This window comes from Mobula hypostoma, chromosome 19, assembly GCF_963921235.1.
Source record: "Mobula hypostoma chromosome 19, sMobHyp1.1, whole genome shotgun sequence".
Classification (NCBI taxonomy): domain Eukaryota; kingdom Metazoa; phylum Chordata; class Chondrichthyes; order Myliobatiformes; family Myliobatidae; genus Mobula; species Mobula hypostoma.
In genome coordinates this window covers 18,955,748-18,972,074 of record NC_086115.1, presented here as the reverse complement: position 1 = coordinate 18,972,074, position 16,327 = coordinate 18,955,748, and the positions used below count along the sequence as shown (strand labels likewise).

General features: G+C 41.3%; 1 protein-coding gene across 4 annotated transcripts in view; it reads right to left on the bottom strand.

Moving 5' to 3' along the window:
* Positions 1–16,327, bottom strand: part of sh3pxd2aa (SH3 and PX domains 2Aa) — a 309,816-nt gene that overhangs the window by 60,900 nt on the left and 232,589 nt on the right. For all 4 annotated transcript variants that reach the window (XM_063071466.1, XM_063071467.1, XM_063071468.1 and 1 more), the window contains one exon: positions 10,434–10,547. In XM_063071466.1, the coding sequence (XP_062927536.1) occupies positions 10,434–10,547 (114 nt within the window). The remainder of the gene's footprint in view (positions 1–10,433; positions 10,548–16,327) is intronic.

Below are 16,327 nucleotides of genomic sequence, written 5' to 3'. Positions count from 1 at the left end.
ATCTTTCATTTTAAAATCTAGCAGTAGGCTGTGTATTTCTCTGTACACTAGAAAATGTTTTGGTTTGTACATCCTCTTCAAGATATAATATGCAAAACCTTTTTAGGAATCTGTACACTCTCTTAGCACCAAGTAGTAAACTAGCACAGTTTAGTGACTGAAACTCAACTGGTAGGTTACGGAACAATATTGTTCAGTTCATAAGATGGGCAAAACAATGGCAATTGAAATTTAGTCCTAATAAATGTGAGATGATGCACTTTGGGAAGACCAATAAAGGTAGGATATACAAAATGAGTGGTAAATCCCTCTAGATTAATAAGGGATGGAGAGATCTTGGTGTACAAGTCAAAGAACACCTGAAGGTGGCTGTACTGATAAATAAAATGACGAGGAAAGGATACAAGTCAGAACTGATTCTCCCAGAGGGTAGTGACAATCTAGAACGCACCATGCAAGAAGAGGGAGTCAATTACTCTCACAACATTTAAGAACACTTAGACATGAATTACCAAGATATACAAGACTACAGATTGAGTGCTGGTAAACAAGATTATTAAAGGTGAATATTTGATGGTTGGCACAGACATGGTGGGCTGAAGGGCCTGATTCTGTGATGACTGACTCGGTGACTTTGGAATATTTGTCAAATTATAGTACCTGATGAAAGCTGGCATACAGTGAGATCTGGGTATGAGATGCGGAAGGTAAAAATGGAAGTAAAATCTTGAATTCAGAAGGCAAATACTATGTTAGCCTTTATTGCAAGGGATTTGTGGAACAAAAGGAAGGAAATCTGTTACAGTTGGAGACAATGGAAAAACCAGAGAGCGGTAGTAGGTGGTTGCTCCTCTGACTGGTGGCCTGTGGCTAGTGGTGTGCCACAGGGATCAGTTCTGGGTCCATTGTTATTTGTCATTTATAATTATGATCTGGATGATAATGTTGTAAACTAGATCAGCAAATGAGCGGATGACACCAAGATTGAGGGTGTAGTGGACAGTGAGGAAGATTATCAAATCTTACAGCGGATCTGCACCAGCTGGAAAATGGGCTGAGAAATGGAAGATGGAATTTAATGCAGGCAAGGTGTTGCATTTTGAGAGGACAAACCAGGGTAAGATTTACACAATCATCCCAAACTACTTGTTGAAATAATGTTTGTCCTTGTAGCATTTGATTTTTTTTTTAGCCAGTTTGTCTTCATCTACTCTGCTTAGACAAAGTAAATGTACCTGATTTCACCACCTCCTCTGGCAGCATGCATCAAATATCAATCACTTTCTGTGTAAAAACAAACCTATCCCTAAAAGACAGAGGAGATTTAAAAGGGATGAAGATAACAGAATCTGATCAATGGAACATGTGATAAAGGGAGGAAGGTGGGGATGGAACCAGTGGGAAAAGAGTATGGGTAATGGGCATACGGAGAAAGTTGGAAGGGGGAAAGAGATAGGGTGATGGGTATCAAGTAGTTCAAGAAGAGAGGGGCAAAGGGACAGAATGGGGCCAGTTATCGGAAGTCTGAAAATTCAAATTTTAAGAACTTTGAGAATTTAGATTGAGGTAAGTACATGGATGGGAGTTGTCCAGGTGTGTTTCAAGAGGACTAGATGGGCCAAACAACCTGTTTCTGTGCTGAAAACTGTGCCATAGTGCTCTGTGACTCGAATTTGATGTCCATGTTATCACATCTCCAACCTGGCGGCATGAATACTGAATTCTCAAGCTTCCGGTGACTACTCCCCCTCTGTCCTGTTTCCATTTTCCATTTCCTCATTCCTCCTGAGCTGCCTGGTCCTTACCTTTCTTTCCCACTCTCTCCATCTGCCTTTCACCCAGACACCTTCCAATGGTTTCACCCCATCCCCCACCACCTCCATCCCTTTATTCTATGCTCTATCTTCCTTTCCTATCAGATTGCATCATCTTCAACCCTTTGTCACTTCCACCTAGCACATTCCTACTTCTGACATCATTCCCATTCGCTCTCCTCCTGCATATCGCCCTCCTCACTTGGATCCACCCACCACTTGCTCCATCCCTTCTCTCCACCTTTTTGTACTGGCTATCTCCCCTCTTTCTTTTCGTCAAGATGAAGGGACTGGACCTGAAATGTCAGCAGTTCAATTCTCTCCATAGATGTTGCCTGACATGCTGAATTTCTCCAGCGACTATGTTTTGCTCCAGATTCCAGCATCTGCAGTCTCCACTTTATTGGAGTATTGTTTGTCCTAATTGCCAGAAAACCTGAAGGGAATTCTTTTCTAGCAGACAGAGTACCGACACAGCAATATTTTCGCTTAATTGGTTGTTTTGTTATTTTGTATTTATCCCAATTATTCCTCCAGTCTGAATACTGCAAATGGCTTTCGTTTTTAGTACAACATTGAAAATACTGGTGAACAACAACTCTTTTAACACTCTGAGTACTAATTATTTTCCATGATTAGGTATATTAAATAAATGGTACCGCAGAACAACTAATTTCATGACATATGTCAGTGACAATAAATCTGATTCTGATTGTATTCATATATTCTCATGCACAATATGATTTGACGTACTATGCTCTGATCACCCATTGACAAGGACTCGATGGAGAGTTTATAATGGAAATGAGAATGGGCATCTTCTTTTGGTTGACATGGATATGATCCGACATACTAGGAATTAACAGTAACTACATTGTGCATTCTCTTATCACTCACCCACTGTCCACACAGAATTGAATTCTCGGGTTTAAGCAACCATTGCAAGAGCCAGTTAAAGACTAGAGGAGAAAATATGCCCTCCGAGTTGGATATGAAATCTAGTTCCAGATCAGCAGGAATAACTATTATGCCTTTTTAAACATAGGGATGCAATTAAGGAGCAATATTTAAGCAGCTGTTACCCTATGAATGTTAACACAGCTTAACTATCTTTATCAACAGTACTCAGAGAGTTAAATGTGCATATGCCAGTATTTAAGAAAATGATTCAAAACAAACATCTGAATAACTGGAAATAGTTGATTGAACAGAAAATGTAAATTACACAAGGAGAAAGCAACCTTACAAAAAAATGAGATAATGATTAGAAAGTTATTAATGCACAATGAATGAGAAGTACTTAGATGCAAGAGTAACATCACAACCAGTAGATGATAAAAGACAAAAAGTCAGTTAGTTTCCCTTCTACCATCATGGTGGTATGTTTCTTCACTTGTTTGTTGATAATACCAATCATTCTCTATCAATGGTCACCCAGTCATGAAATAAAGCACCATTTCAGAACTTCACAGTCTGATTAAAGAAATACATTTTAAGTAGTATTGTAAAGAACGAGAGAAATGGAAAGCTTTCAGGAATGGATTTAAATCCATTGAGCTCAAGCTGCCAGTGGTGGAGATAACAGCATTTCCTACCGAATGTTTCCTTCAGTTAAGATTGTTAAGAATTAAAGAACCTTACAGGAGACATACCAGTGTGGGCTCTTCAAAACAGCAGTTGTAATTAGACCTTTCCTCCTGCACGTGTAAAAATGGCATTCCCTTTTCTAAGTTCCTTGGTTTCCAAAGCATCTGTTCCCAGAATGAGGCTTTGCTTACTAGAAGATCAGAGATGTTTCCTTCTTCAAAGAATGCGATATCCCTTCCTCCACCATTGATCACCTGCATGTCCTCCAATTCCCAGACATCTGTACTCACCCTGCAGCATTAACGGGGATAGAGTTCTTCCTGACATTACCTACCACCTCTTGAGCCCTAGCATAAGCACATCATTCTCCACAACTTCCACCATCTTCATTGGGATCCTACCACCAAACAAATCTTTACCTTCCCCAACTCTAACTTTCCACTTTCTGCAGGAATATAATCTCTCCATGATTCCCTTGTCCATTCATCTCTCACCACGAATTTCCCTCCAGGCATGTATTCCTGCAAATAGCCAGTATGCTACACCTGTCCATTAAACTTTTGACTCATCTCGAATCAGGGCTCCGAAGAGTCGTTCCCGGTAAGGTAACACATTAGCATAATCGCAAAAGGTTGGTCTGCAGGTGCAACAAGCTATCAAGAAGGCAAATGGAATATTGGCCTTCAGTGCCAGAGGGAATGAATTTAACAGCAGGGACGTTATGCTGCAACTGTATAACGTACTGGTGAGGCCGCATCTGGATTACTGCGTGCAGCTCTGGTCTCCTTACTTGAAAAAAGATATACTGGCTTTGGAGGCGGTGAAAAAGAGGTTCACCAGGTTGATTCCAGAGATGAAGGACTAGACTGTGAGAAGAGATTGAGTCGCCTGGGACTGTACTTGCTGAAATTCAGAAGAATGACGGGAGATCTTATAGCAACATATAAAATTGTTGAAAGGGATAGATAAGATAGAGGCAGTAAAGTTGTTTCCACTGGTAGGAGAGACTAGAACTAGGGGACATAGCCTCAAGATTTGTGGGAGTAAATTTAGCACAGAGATGAGGAGAAACTGCTTTTTTCAAAGAGTGGTGAATCTATGGAATTCTCTGCCCAATGAAACAGTGGAGGCGATCTCAGTAAATATATTTAAGACAAGGTTGGATAGATTTTTGCATGGTAGGGGAATTATGGGTTATGGGGAAAAGGCAAGTAGGTGAAGATGACTCCATGTTCAGATCAGCCATGATCTTATTGAATGGCGGAGCAGGTTTCATGAGCCAGATGGCCTATTCCTGCTTCTATTTCTTATGTTCTCATCAGCAGCAAATCGGGTCATCTATTGAATCCGTTGCTCCTGATGCGGCCTCCTCCATTGGTTAGACCCAGCATAGATTTGGTGACCACCTTGAGGAGCACACTTACTCCATCTGCAACAAGCAGGATTTCCTGTGGCCAACCATTTTAATTCCAATCCCCATTCTGACTATCAGTCTATGGCCTCCTCTACTGCAATGGTGAGGCCACTCTCAGGTTGGAGGAGAATTGTCTGATATTCCATCTGGGTAGCCTCTAACCTGATGGGATGAACTTTAATTTAGTCCCCCCCTCCCTCTTCTTCCTTTCTCCACTCTGGCTTCCCTCTTACATCCTCCTTTCTCCTCACCTGCCTATCATCTCCCCTCCCAGTGCCCTTCCTCCCCATGATCCACTCTCCTCTATCAGTTTCCTTCTTCAATCCTTTATCATTGCCACCTATCACCTGCCAGCTTCTCACCTCATTCCACTTTCCCCACTCACCTGATTTCACCTATCACCTAGTTTGTACTCCTTTCTTCTCCCATCACATACTGGCTTCTTCTCCCTTCCTTTCCAATCATGATGAAAGGTGTTTATCTGAAACACTGACTGTTTATTCCTCTCCATAGATGCTGCCTGACAGGCTGAGCTCCTACAGTATTTTGTGTGTGTTGCTCTGGATTTCCAGCCTCTGCAGAATCTTGTGTTGAGGAAGCAGGCAATCTGCCTTCTTAACCACCCTATTATTTTTTCTAACAACTTTGAGGGATCTATCAGCATGGATTCCAAAGTCTCTCTGTTCCTCCACACAGCCAAGAATCAGGCCATTAACTCTGTATTCCGCCTTCAAATTTGACTTCCAAGGTGAAAATCATTTTTGTGTTGAACTCCATCTGCTCAGCTCTCATGCTCTCCTAGTTCTGTTGATAATTATTTAGTCTCTTCATATATTAACATTTATTTAAGTTTGATTACTGACATTTGCGCATTTGCCCATTCTGCTATTTGTTGATTGCTCATGGCTGGTTGCAACATTGTTTTGCAAATTATTGGTTCCTATTGTGTTGCCTGTTATGGTATTGTCCTGTGCTTTATGCTTTTCACTGAACCACAATCAATTCTGGTATGTTTCACTAACTGGCAATGAAGTGGTTTTGATTAATATCAAGGCAATTACTGAGGACATACCTCCACAGCTTTTCTGCAATGCTTTTCCTTCCTATACATCAAGTACTCTAGAATATTTAATTCCCAAATGTATTTATCATAACTCCACCATGGACAGTTGCAAGCTGGCTGTGAAAGGAGGAGAGTGGGGCATGGGGCTAGCAACCCCATCCTATAAAAGTGCAGTGCCACAGAAACGTCAACAGAAGCTCCAAAGACCTCATCCCTGAGAGAGGAAGTATACACCAAGAAGGTGGGCTACACCTGGAAACAAGAGGGCACCATCTCCTGTTCAGTAGTTGACTCTTGGGAAACCAGGGTCACGGTTGGCACTTCCTATTACTTTAATGAAGGCTCTTTCCACTTCTCAATTTGTGCACTGAATAATGTCATCAGTGTGCAATACACAAGTTTCATTTACAGGATCAAAAATTCACTGCAACAGTGATTGTTATCTCAAAGTAAAATGAGTACATCACACAGAAAGTTTGCAAACAACTGTTATAAAGTTTACAGCACCTATTAACTAGACAACGCAGAGTCAATGGATGTTTATTGGATTTTTTGACAAGATCCTGCACATGAATTTGCTTATCAAGATAACAGCCCATGGTATTATGGGAAAGATACTGGGATGGATAAAAGATTGGCTGACTTTTAGAAGGCAAGGAGTGCGAATAAAGGCGGGGGGCAGGCTTTTTTTGGTTGTTTGCCAGTGACTCAGTGACTAATTGTGTTCTGTGAAGTTGGTGTTGGTGCTGCTACTTTTCACATTATATGTCAAATGACTGAATTGATGGCTTTATGGCCAATTTTGCAGATGAAGCAAAGATAGGTAGAAGGGTATATAGTGTTGAGGAAGCAGAGAATCTGCACGACATAGACAGATTAGGAGAATGGGCTAAAAAGTGGCATATGGAATATAGAAACATAGAAAACCTACAGCACAATACAGACCTTTTGGCCCACAAAGCTGTGCTGAACATGTCCTTACCTTAGAAATTACTGAGGATACCCATAGCCCTCTATTTTTCTGAGCTCCATGTACCTGTCCAGGAGTCTCTTAAAAGACCCTATCGTATCCACCTCCACCACCGTCGCCAGCAGCCTATTCCACGCACTCACCACTCTCTGCGTAAAAAACTTACCCCTGACATTTCCTCTGTGTCTACTTCCAAGCACCTTAAAACTGTGCCCTCTTGTGCTAGCCATTCAGCTCTGGGGAAAAAGCCTCTGACTATCCACATGATCAATGCCTCTCATCATCTTATACACCTCTATCAGATCACCTCTCATCCTCCATCACTCAAAGGAAAAAAGGCCGAGTTCACTAAACCTATTCTCATAAGGCATGCTCCCCAATCCAGGCAACATCCTTGTAAATCTCCTCTGCACCCTTTCTATGGTTTCCATATCCTTCCTGCAGTGAGGCGACCAGACCTGAGCATAGTACTCCAAGTGGGGTCTGACCAGGGTCCTAAACTCAATCCCATGATTGATGAAGGCCAATGCATCGTATGCTTTCTTAACCACAGTCAACCAGTGCAGCAGCTTCGAGTGTCCTGTGGACTCGGACCCCAAGATCCCTCTGATCTTCCACACTGCCAAGAGTCTTACCATTAACACTATATTCTGTCATCATATTTGACCTACCAAAAGGAACCACCTCACACTTATCTGCCATGAACTCCATCTGCCACTTCTCAGCCCAGTTTTGCATCCTATCACTGTCCCGCTGTAACCTCTGACTACCCTCCACACTATCCACAACACCCCCAACCTTTGTGTCATCAACAAATTTACTAACCCATCCCTCCACTTCCTCATCCGGGTCATTTATAAAAATCACAAACAGTAGGGGTCCCAAAACAGATCCCTGAGGCACACCACTGGTGATCGACCTCCATGCAGAATATGACCTGTTTACAACCACTCTTTGCCTTCTGTGGGCAAGCCAGTTCTGGATCCACAAAGCAATTCACCTTGGATCCCCTTACTTTCTCAATAAGCCTTGCATGAGGTACCTTATCAAATGCCTTGCTGAAATCCATATACTCTACATCTACTGCTCTACCGTCATCAATATTTTAGTCACATCCTCAAAAAATTCAATCAGGCTCGTAAGGCATGACCTTCCTTTGACAAAGCCATGCTGACTATTCCCAATCATATTATGCCTATAGGTTAGGTTAGGGAACGTACAGGCTATTTTTTTTAAAACAGGGAGCAATTTCATAAATTGTAAGAGCAAAGGGATTTGGCAGCCCTCGTGCAGGATTCCCTGAAGGTTAACTTGCAAGTTAAGTTGGTAGTAAGGAAAACAAATGAAATGTCAGCATTCGTTTCGGGAGAGCTAGTACATAAAAGCAAGGATGTCATGCTGAAGCTTTATAAAGCATTGGTCAGATTGCATTTGGAGTATTGTGAACAGTTTTGGACTCCTTTTCTAAAGGATGCACTGGCATTGGAAAGGGTCTGCAGGTGATTTTGCAAGAATGAACCTAAGAACAAAATGGTTAGTGCTTTGTGCCTGTAATCGCTGGAGATTAGAAGAATGGTTGGGGGTGGGGGAGAGTGGAATCTCATCAAACCTATCAAATGTTGAAAGGCCTAGAAAGAGAGGATGCTGAGAGAATGTTTTCAACTTTGGGAGAGTTCAGGACATCCTGAATCCTTTTGGAACAGAGATAAAGAGGAATTTCTTTAGCCAGAGTGTGGTGAATCTGTGGAATTCATTGCTAGAACCATCTGTGGAGACCAAGTCATTAGATAGATTTAATGCAAAGGTTTAAGTTCTCTATTAGCAAGCATGTCTAAGTTTACAGGGAGAGGGCAGGAGAATGGGGTTGAGAGTGATAATATATCATCCATGATGGAATGGTAGGACATGATGGGCCAAATGGCCTAATTCTGCTCCTACGTCTTAAGGTCTTATGTTGTCTATAGCTGAAGTCAACATTTTGAAGCAGCTGTTGTGGCACTGGCCATGATCAGTATGCGCCAGAGCAAGACAGCCTGAGCAAAATACTGTTTATTTTCTCCCCGACCAATTCACCTGTCTCATTTGCCCTGAAGTTCCTTATCACTCCCATCCCCCATCCCCACAGATTCCAACCCTCCTTTTTTGTTGTCTGCTTTTATATATCCCACTCAATCTCCCTCTTGTGTGGTCCCAGATGCCTGAAGAATAGCAAACTGTATACCTTTAAACAAGGTCAGCTGCATTAAGCCAGGTGATTAATGCCAGTGAGACAAACATCAGTAGTAGGGAAGTTTACTGGAAAATTAATTCTGAGGAACAGGATTAATCTACACTTGGAGAGGCATTGGCTGATCAGATGATGGTATAGATGAGTTCATTTTGGTCAGTATGAACAAAGGCCTGCTTGTGCTGAATGACTATAACTAAAAGGATGAGATTCTATAATGTGAATTATGTGGACTTAGGTTTCAGAATGAAAGGTAAATTGTCTACAACTATAATATCTGTTTTACTTTTAATACCATGTGCCAGAGAGTACAGGAGTATGTGAATAGGTGAAATAAATGTGTGGCTAAAGGGTTAATATAAGAGGGAGGCATTGGATTTCTGAATCATTGAAACGGCATTTAAACCAGTGTCCAACATTCCTATGGGGAAGTCTGCCAGTGCTGTTCTAAAGGGTTAAACTAATTTAACAGGACAATATATGGTAGGAAGGAATTCATGTTTGGATGGGAGGGAGCTGTAGTCAAATATCAAAAGAAAAGTACACCATCCTAGGAGGCAGGACAAACTTAAGTATAACATGGGACATCAGAAGAACGCAAGCTTAAATTGTTTGTATTGTAATACAGGGGGTTTGACTTGTAAGGAATGTGAACATATTGATATTGAGCATATGGGAATATGATGCTGTCGCTACCACAGAGTCATAGAATTATACAGCAATACAGCATGGTAACAGGCCATTTGGTCCAAGTCATTCACACCTGCATTTGGCCCACATCAATCTAAACCTTTACTATACAGGCAGCTGTTCAAATTTCTTTTGAATATTGTAATTTTACACTCTACCACTTCCTCTGTCAGTTTGTTCCATATACCCACCAACCTTGCCCTGCAGGTCCCCTTTAAATCCTAAACTTTTCACTTTAAATCTACACCCTCTGGTTTTAGACTTCCCTGCTTGGGGGAAAAGCACTACCCATATACACCCTACATGATTATATAAACCTCTGTAATGTCATCCCTCAGCCTTCTTTACTCAAAGCGAAAGCATCAAAGCCTGTCTAGTCTCTCAACTCAAGCACTTAGATCTGTCAACATTTTAAAAAATCTTTTCTGCATCCGCTCTAGTTTATTGACATTCTTCCTATAGCAAGGTGACAAGAACTGCAAACAATACTCACAAATCTGCAAAAGAGTAGCCTCAACAATGCCTAGTACAGTTGTAATGTGACATTCCAACTCTTGTATACAATGCCCCAGCCAGAATACTTGATACTTTGGTGCCTCAAGTAGCTAAACACATACCTCTTTAAAGCAGCATTTTGGAATGTCTGGAAAGAACAAAAGCACACTCACCCTCTCCAGCTCTTGTTGTCCTAATATCCAGGTCATCTCGGGTTCCATTTTGTGACTCTAGATAAGTAGCTGGGACCCAGCCCTGCTCTTCTGTTGTACTCACAAACCACCAGCCTGAAATAAAAGGAGCAACATTTGTTAGTGAAGTGAAAATGTGGGCTTATGTTGTTCCTATACGAAATTAAGCAGCTAAACTTCAGCTGTGTCAATGAAGAGCAAATGTACCTGTTGTTTATGGGGTAGGAGTAATCAGTGATCCAAACGAGTTCATCCTCCTTTCAATTCAGCCAAGGTTCCTCTCCAGAGTAATCATCACTTTCCTCAACCACATTTATTTCATTTACTACACTTCTGTCTTCCCCTGTTCAGTTAGGATATGCTTTGCCCTTTCCTCGTCTTTCATCCAAACAACTTTCACATTCAATGATTAAGCTCCAAATTTTTAGTACCTCCAATGATAACCTAACATTAGAAATATCTTCCCTCTGCTACCCCTTTCAGCAATGTGAAAAGACCATTCATTCTGATTCAACTCTTCCATTTCCACCAATAGCTCCTTCCATTCACTTATTCAATCTCCCCTTACCTCCTAACACCACTGCATCCGAGGTGTCAAACTTCCTTTCAAGGCAAAGCAGCAATTTACTTAATTGGAAGAAGTGCAAGTTTAATATACTTTCTAAAGAAATCATGGAAGCATAGAATATTTACAATGCAGAAGGCCTTTATCCTGCTATCTGTGCTGGTTAAAAGGAGATACCCAGCCCCATTGCACCTTCCAACACCAAGTCCATATCCTGCAGGTTATGGTGCTTCACAAACCATCTAAATAATTTTAAAATGTTGTCTCTATGGAGTTGGTTTTTCTGTCAAGAATGAGCTAGTTTGGAACATTGGCGACACAACCAGTTACATAAATACCTCATGAACATCTAATCTACTTTAAATCTAATCTACTTGACTCTGTAAGGCTGAAAAAGGCAAAACTGAATTTCTACTCTAACCTTGAGCCATTCCTTTCTCGAGTCTCAGTAATTCTCATTGGCAATTTCCTCTTTGATGCTAATAAGTTATGAACACATTCATGGTCTGGTAGTTCAATCACAACCAAAGGAGGCCAGACTAGTTAGCTCCATAGTCCAAGGAGCAGAAGAATAAGGGGTAATGTTATTCAAACATATAAGGGAGCATGACAGGGAAAATTTTTAAGATGTTTTCACTAGTAGAAGTCACAAACAAGGAGACAAGGCTACAAAATAAGGAGCCAGTCATTTAAAACTGAGGTGCATATAAATTTCTTCTTTCATGGGGTAGGGAATCTTGAAGGTGGTAGAGCCAGGTCACTAGATGTATTTAAAGTGGAGATTGCTAAATACTTGAAAGATTGTAAAATTCATTGTTAAGGGGAATTGACACAGAAGAGGAATAGAGTCCAGCAAAGATCAGCTATGATCATTTTAAATGAATCAGAATCAGGTTTAATACGTTATAAAATTTGCTGTTTTCTGGCAGCAGTGCAATACAATACATAATAATAAAATAAACAAAATTAAGTTAAATATATATATTAAATAAGTAGAGCAAAAAGAGAGGGAAAAAAGTAAAATACATGTTCGTAGGTTCATTGTCCATTCAGAAATCGGATGGTGGAGGGGAAGAAGCTGTTCTTGAAATGTTGAGTGTGTGCCTTTAGCTCTTGTACCTCCTTCTTGATGGTAACAATGAGAAGAGGGCAAATCCTAGGTGATGGGGGTCCTTAGTAATGGGTGCCACCTTTTTGAGGTATTGCCTTTGAAGTTGTCCTGGATAATGGGGAGGCTATTACCCATAATGGATCTGTCTGAGTTTACAATCTTCTGCTTCTTCCAATCCTGTATAGTGGCTTTTTGATACCAGACAGTGATGCAGCCAGTTAGAATGCTCTCCAAAATACATCTGTAGAAATTTGCAAGTGTCTTTGGTGACATATCAAGTTTCCTCAAATGCCTAATGAAATATTGCTGCCACCGTACCTTCTTTATAACTACATCAATATGTTGGGCCCAGAATGGATGTTCAGAGATATTGACACCCAGGAACTTGAGACTGATCACTCTTTCCACTGGTAATCTCTCAATGAGGAATGGGGCATGTTTGCTTAACTTTCCCTTCCTTAAATTGCAGCAGGTCTAAGTTCTTGCTTGATTCTAGCCATGACCAACTTCTCAAAGCACTTCATCACAGTAGATGTGAGTGCAACTGGGCAATAGTCACTGAGGCAACTCACCCTGCTCTTCTTGAACACTGGCATGATTGCTGCCCTTTTAGAAACAGGTGAGAACCTCCAAGTGCAGCAGAAAGAGATTGAAGACGTTTTTTGAACACTCCTACCAGTTGATTGCCACAGGTTTTCACAGCCCTACCAAGAATAGCATCAGGACCTTGTGGTCTTATGGCCTGATACCTTGCGAGGGCTCACCCCCTTGAAAGATGCTCTGAAGCCAGCTTCTGATACAGAGGTCACAGTGTCACCAGAAGCTACAGGAGTAGGCACAGCTGTAGTTTCATTCTCCCTTTCAAAGCATCCATAAAAGGTGTTGAGCTCACTTGGGAGTGAAGCATCGGAGCCATTCACAATATTAGGTTTCGCTTTGAAAGCAATGGCCTGCAAACCCTGCCAGAGCTAATGAGCTTCTGATTCCATCTCTGACCTCAATCTGAATTTTTTTTTTTGCTCTTAAAATAGTTTTTCCTAGGTCATACCTGGACTTGTATAGTTCTGGATCCATCAGTCTTAATGCCACAGATCTAGCCCTCAGCAAGCTACAAAATCTCCTGACACATCCATGGCTTATGGTTTGGGTATGTACGATTATGTTCTCATAGGCACACACTCATCCAAACAGATCTTGTGAAGTTGGTGACAACTGTGGTGTATTCATTCAGATTCAAAGATGAATCCCTGAATATTGTCCGGTCCAAGGCTGTCCTATAGGCACTCCTCTGCCTCCCTTGACCATACCTTCTAGGTCCTCACCACTGGTGCTGTAGTCTTTAGTCTTTGCCTATGCATTGGGAGTAGAAGTACAGCCAGGTGATTGAACTAGATTGGCTTCTTCTAGTTCCATAGGTGATATGTTGGTGGTAGTTGTTCTCATATTTCTTCAAGCTGGCCGGGTTGAAATCAACCCCCCCACCCAGTTATTGGGAAGCATCAAGGTGCATTGTTTCATGCCTGCTGATTACGATGCTCAGTTCCTCCGGCTTTAGGTGGAATGTACTCTGCTATCAGGATGGTGGTGGAAAACTCCCTTGGCAGATAAAAAGGATGATATTCAACTGCTAGATGTGTCAGGTCAAGCGAGCAGGACTGAGATAGAACCACCACATCTTTGCACCACAATGAGTTAATCATAAAGAAGACTCCACCTCCTCTACCTTTAGAAGATTGAGCAGAACTATCTTTGTGGTGAATGGTGAAGCCATGGGCCTGCAGCACTGCATCCAAAATAATGAATGATAGCCACGTGTCCATGAAGCAATGTACACAGCAGTCCCTGATGTCCCTCTGGTACAACAATCTTGCTCTGAGGTCTTCAATTTTATTTTTCAGAGACTGTATGTTCACCAGTATGATAGTAGGGAGTGGGTGTCTAAGGCCATGGCATTTCAAACATTCTTATAGATGCCAGTTTCCATTTTCTTAAAGGAGGTCTGCCTAACCTAAGTCTGTTGCCTGATGTTCACAAATTTTGAGTATCTTTAGAATATTTTTAAACTTCTTAAAATGGGCTCCTGACTGAAGTTCTTATGGCCGTGACTGTGGATTTCAACTGTAGTAGTCCTAAACAGAAATATTTGATGATTCCCATCAGCTGTGCACACGAAGTGTTGCCACTTATTGGCGCCATCTTACCAGGTTGGACAGGTTTGAAGAACCTGGTGTCCTACTTCTGCTCCTATTTTCTTGTGTTCTTGACAGAAAATAGATGGCCTTCGCTACACTAACAAGCATGAAAAGCAAGGATTTATCAGCATTGCCGAAAGCCATCAACAACCCAAGGATTCACCTTGCTGAGAACTAAGTACAGAGGAGTGCTTATAAAGGTGTTGCTAGAAGGAGCATTAGGCGCATCAGTGACTCCACAGTTTGCTAATTGCTAGAACTTCACACCATCTCAGAAAAGCCTTCCAAATTCATAACCAATTATGAAAATGCACCACTGAATACTTCTGGCATGAGGTCATAACCTTATTAGCCTAATTTGAGAAGATGTGATCTAATTGGGACTACATTTAAGAAAGCAAAAAATTCCAACTGCATTATTTGCATTAGTGTCTCACTTCAGATTGTCATGGTGAAAGTCATCATAGATGATCTCCTCTTCAACTCTCTTCCTCTATGATCATAACCTCAACCCAGAGACACAATACAGACTCTACTTATCATAGAGTCATATAGTTATAGAGAGTTACAGTACAATACAGGTCCTTCAGCCCACAATGCTGTGCTGACTCTATCTACTCCAAGATCAATCTAACGCTTCTCTCACATATCACCTTCCAGCTTTTTTTCATCCATGTGCCTAAGAAACTCTTATATCTCTCTAATATGTCCACTTCTACCACTACCTCTGGCAGCACGTTCCAAGCACTTAACACACTCTCTATACTAAACCCACCTCTGACATCCCCCCATATTTTCCTTCAATCATCTTAAGATAATGCCCTCTGGTATTAGTCATTTCTGCCCCGGGTAAAAGATGCTGGCTGTCCAGTCTATTTATACTTCTTATCATCTTGTACACCTCTATCATGACACCTCTCATCCTCTTTTATTCCAAAGAAAAAAGCCCTAGCTTGCTGAACATTTCCTAATAAAATATGCTAATTCAGGCATTATCCTGGTAAATCTACTTTGCACGCTCGCTAAAAGTTCCACATTGTTTCTATAATGAGGCAACCAGCACTGACCCAAGTGATCTAAACAGAATTTTATAGAGCTGCAACATTACATTATGGTTCTTGAACTTAATCCCTCAACTAATAAAGGCCAACACACCATACACCTTCTAAATCACACAATCAACTTGCGCCACAACTTTGAGGGATCTATGGATGTGGACCCCAAGATCTTGCTAAGTGTTCCACATTGCCAAGACTCCTCCCATTAACCCTGTATTCTGCCTTCAATTTCGACCTTCCAAAGTGAAACACTTCACACTTTTCCAGGTGAACTGCCACTTCTCAGCCCAGCTCTGTATTCTATGAATGTCTTGCTGCAACCTATGTCAATTTTTTACATTATCCACAACACCAACCTTTGTGTCATCTGCAAACTTACTAACCCATCCTTCCACTTACTCATCCAAGTCATTTATAAAAATCACAAAGAGCAAGGGTCCCAAATCAAATACCTGCATGACACCACTGCTCACCCATCTCCAGGTAGAAAATAATTCCATCTGCTCCCACCTTCTGTCTTAAATGAACAACACAATTTGGCTGTTCATTTTATGGATAGTCAAGTTTCCCTGGATCCCATGCTTCTTGATGTTCTAAATGAGCCTAACAGAGGAAAGCTTGTTGAAAACCCTACAAAAATCCAAATACACCACACTCACTGCTCTACCTTCATCGAATTGCTTTGTCACTACCTCAAAGAATTCAAGCACGCTTGTTACTCATAATCTGCCCCTCCCCAAGCCATGCAGACAAACCCTAAGCAGACTAAGTTTCTCCAAATACTTGTGAATCCTTTCTCTAAGAAACCTCTCCAATAGTTTGCCCACTAACGATACAAGATTCATTGGTCTGTAATTCCCAGGACCATTCCTATTATCTTTCTCGAAAAAAGGCATAAGCATTTGCTATCCTCCAGTCTTTTGGCAATACTCCTGTGGCTAGTGATGGCA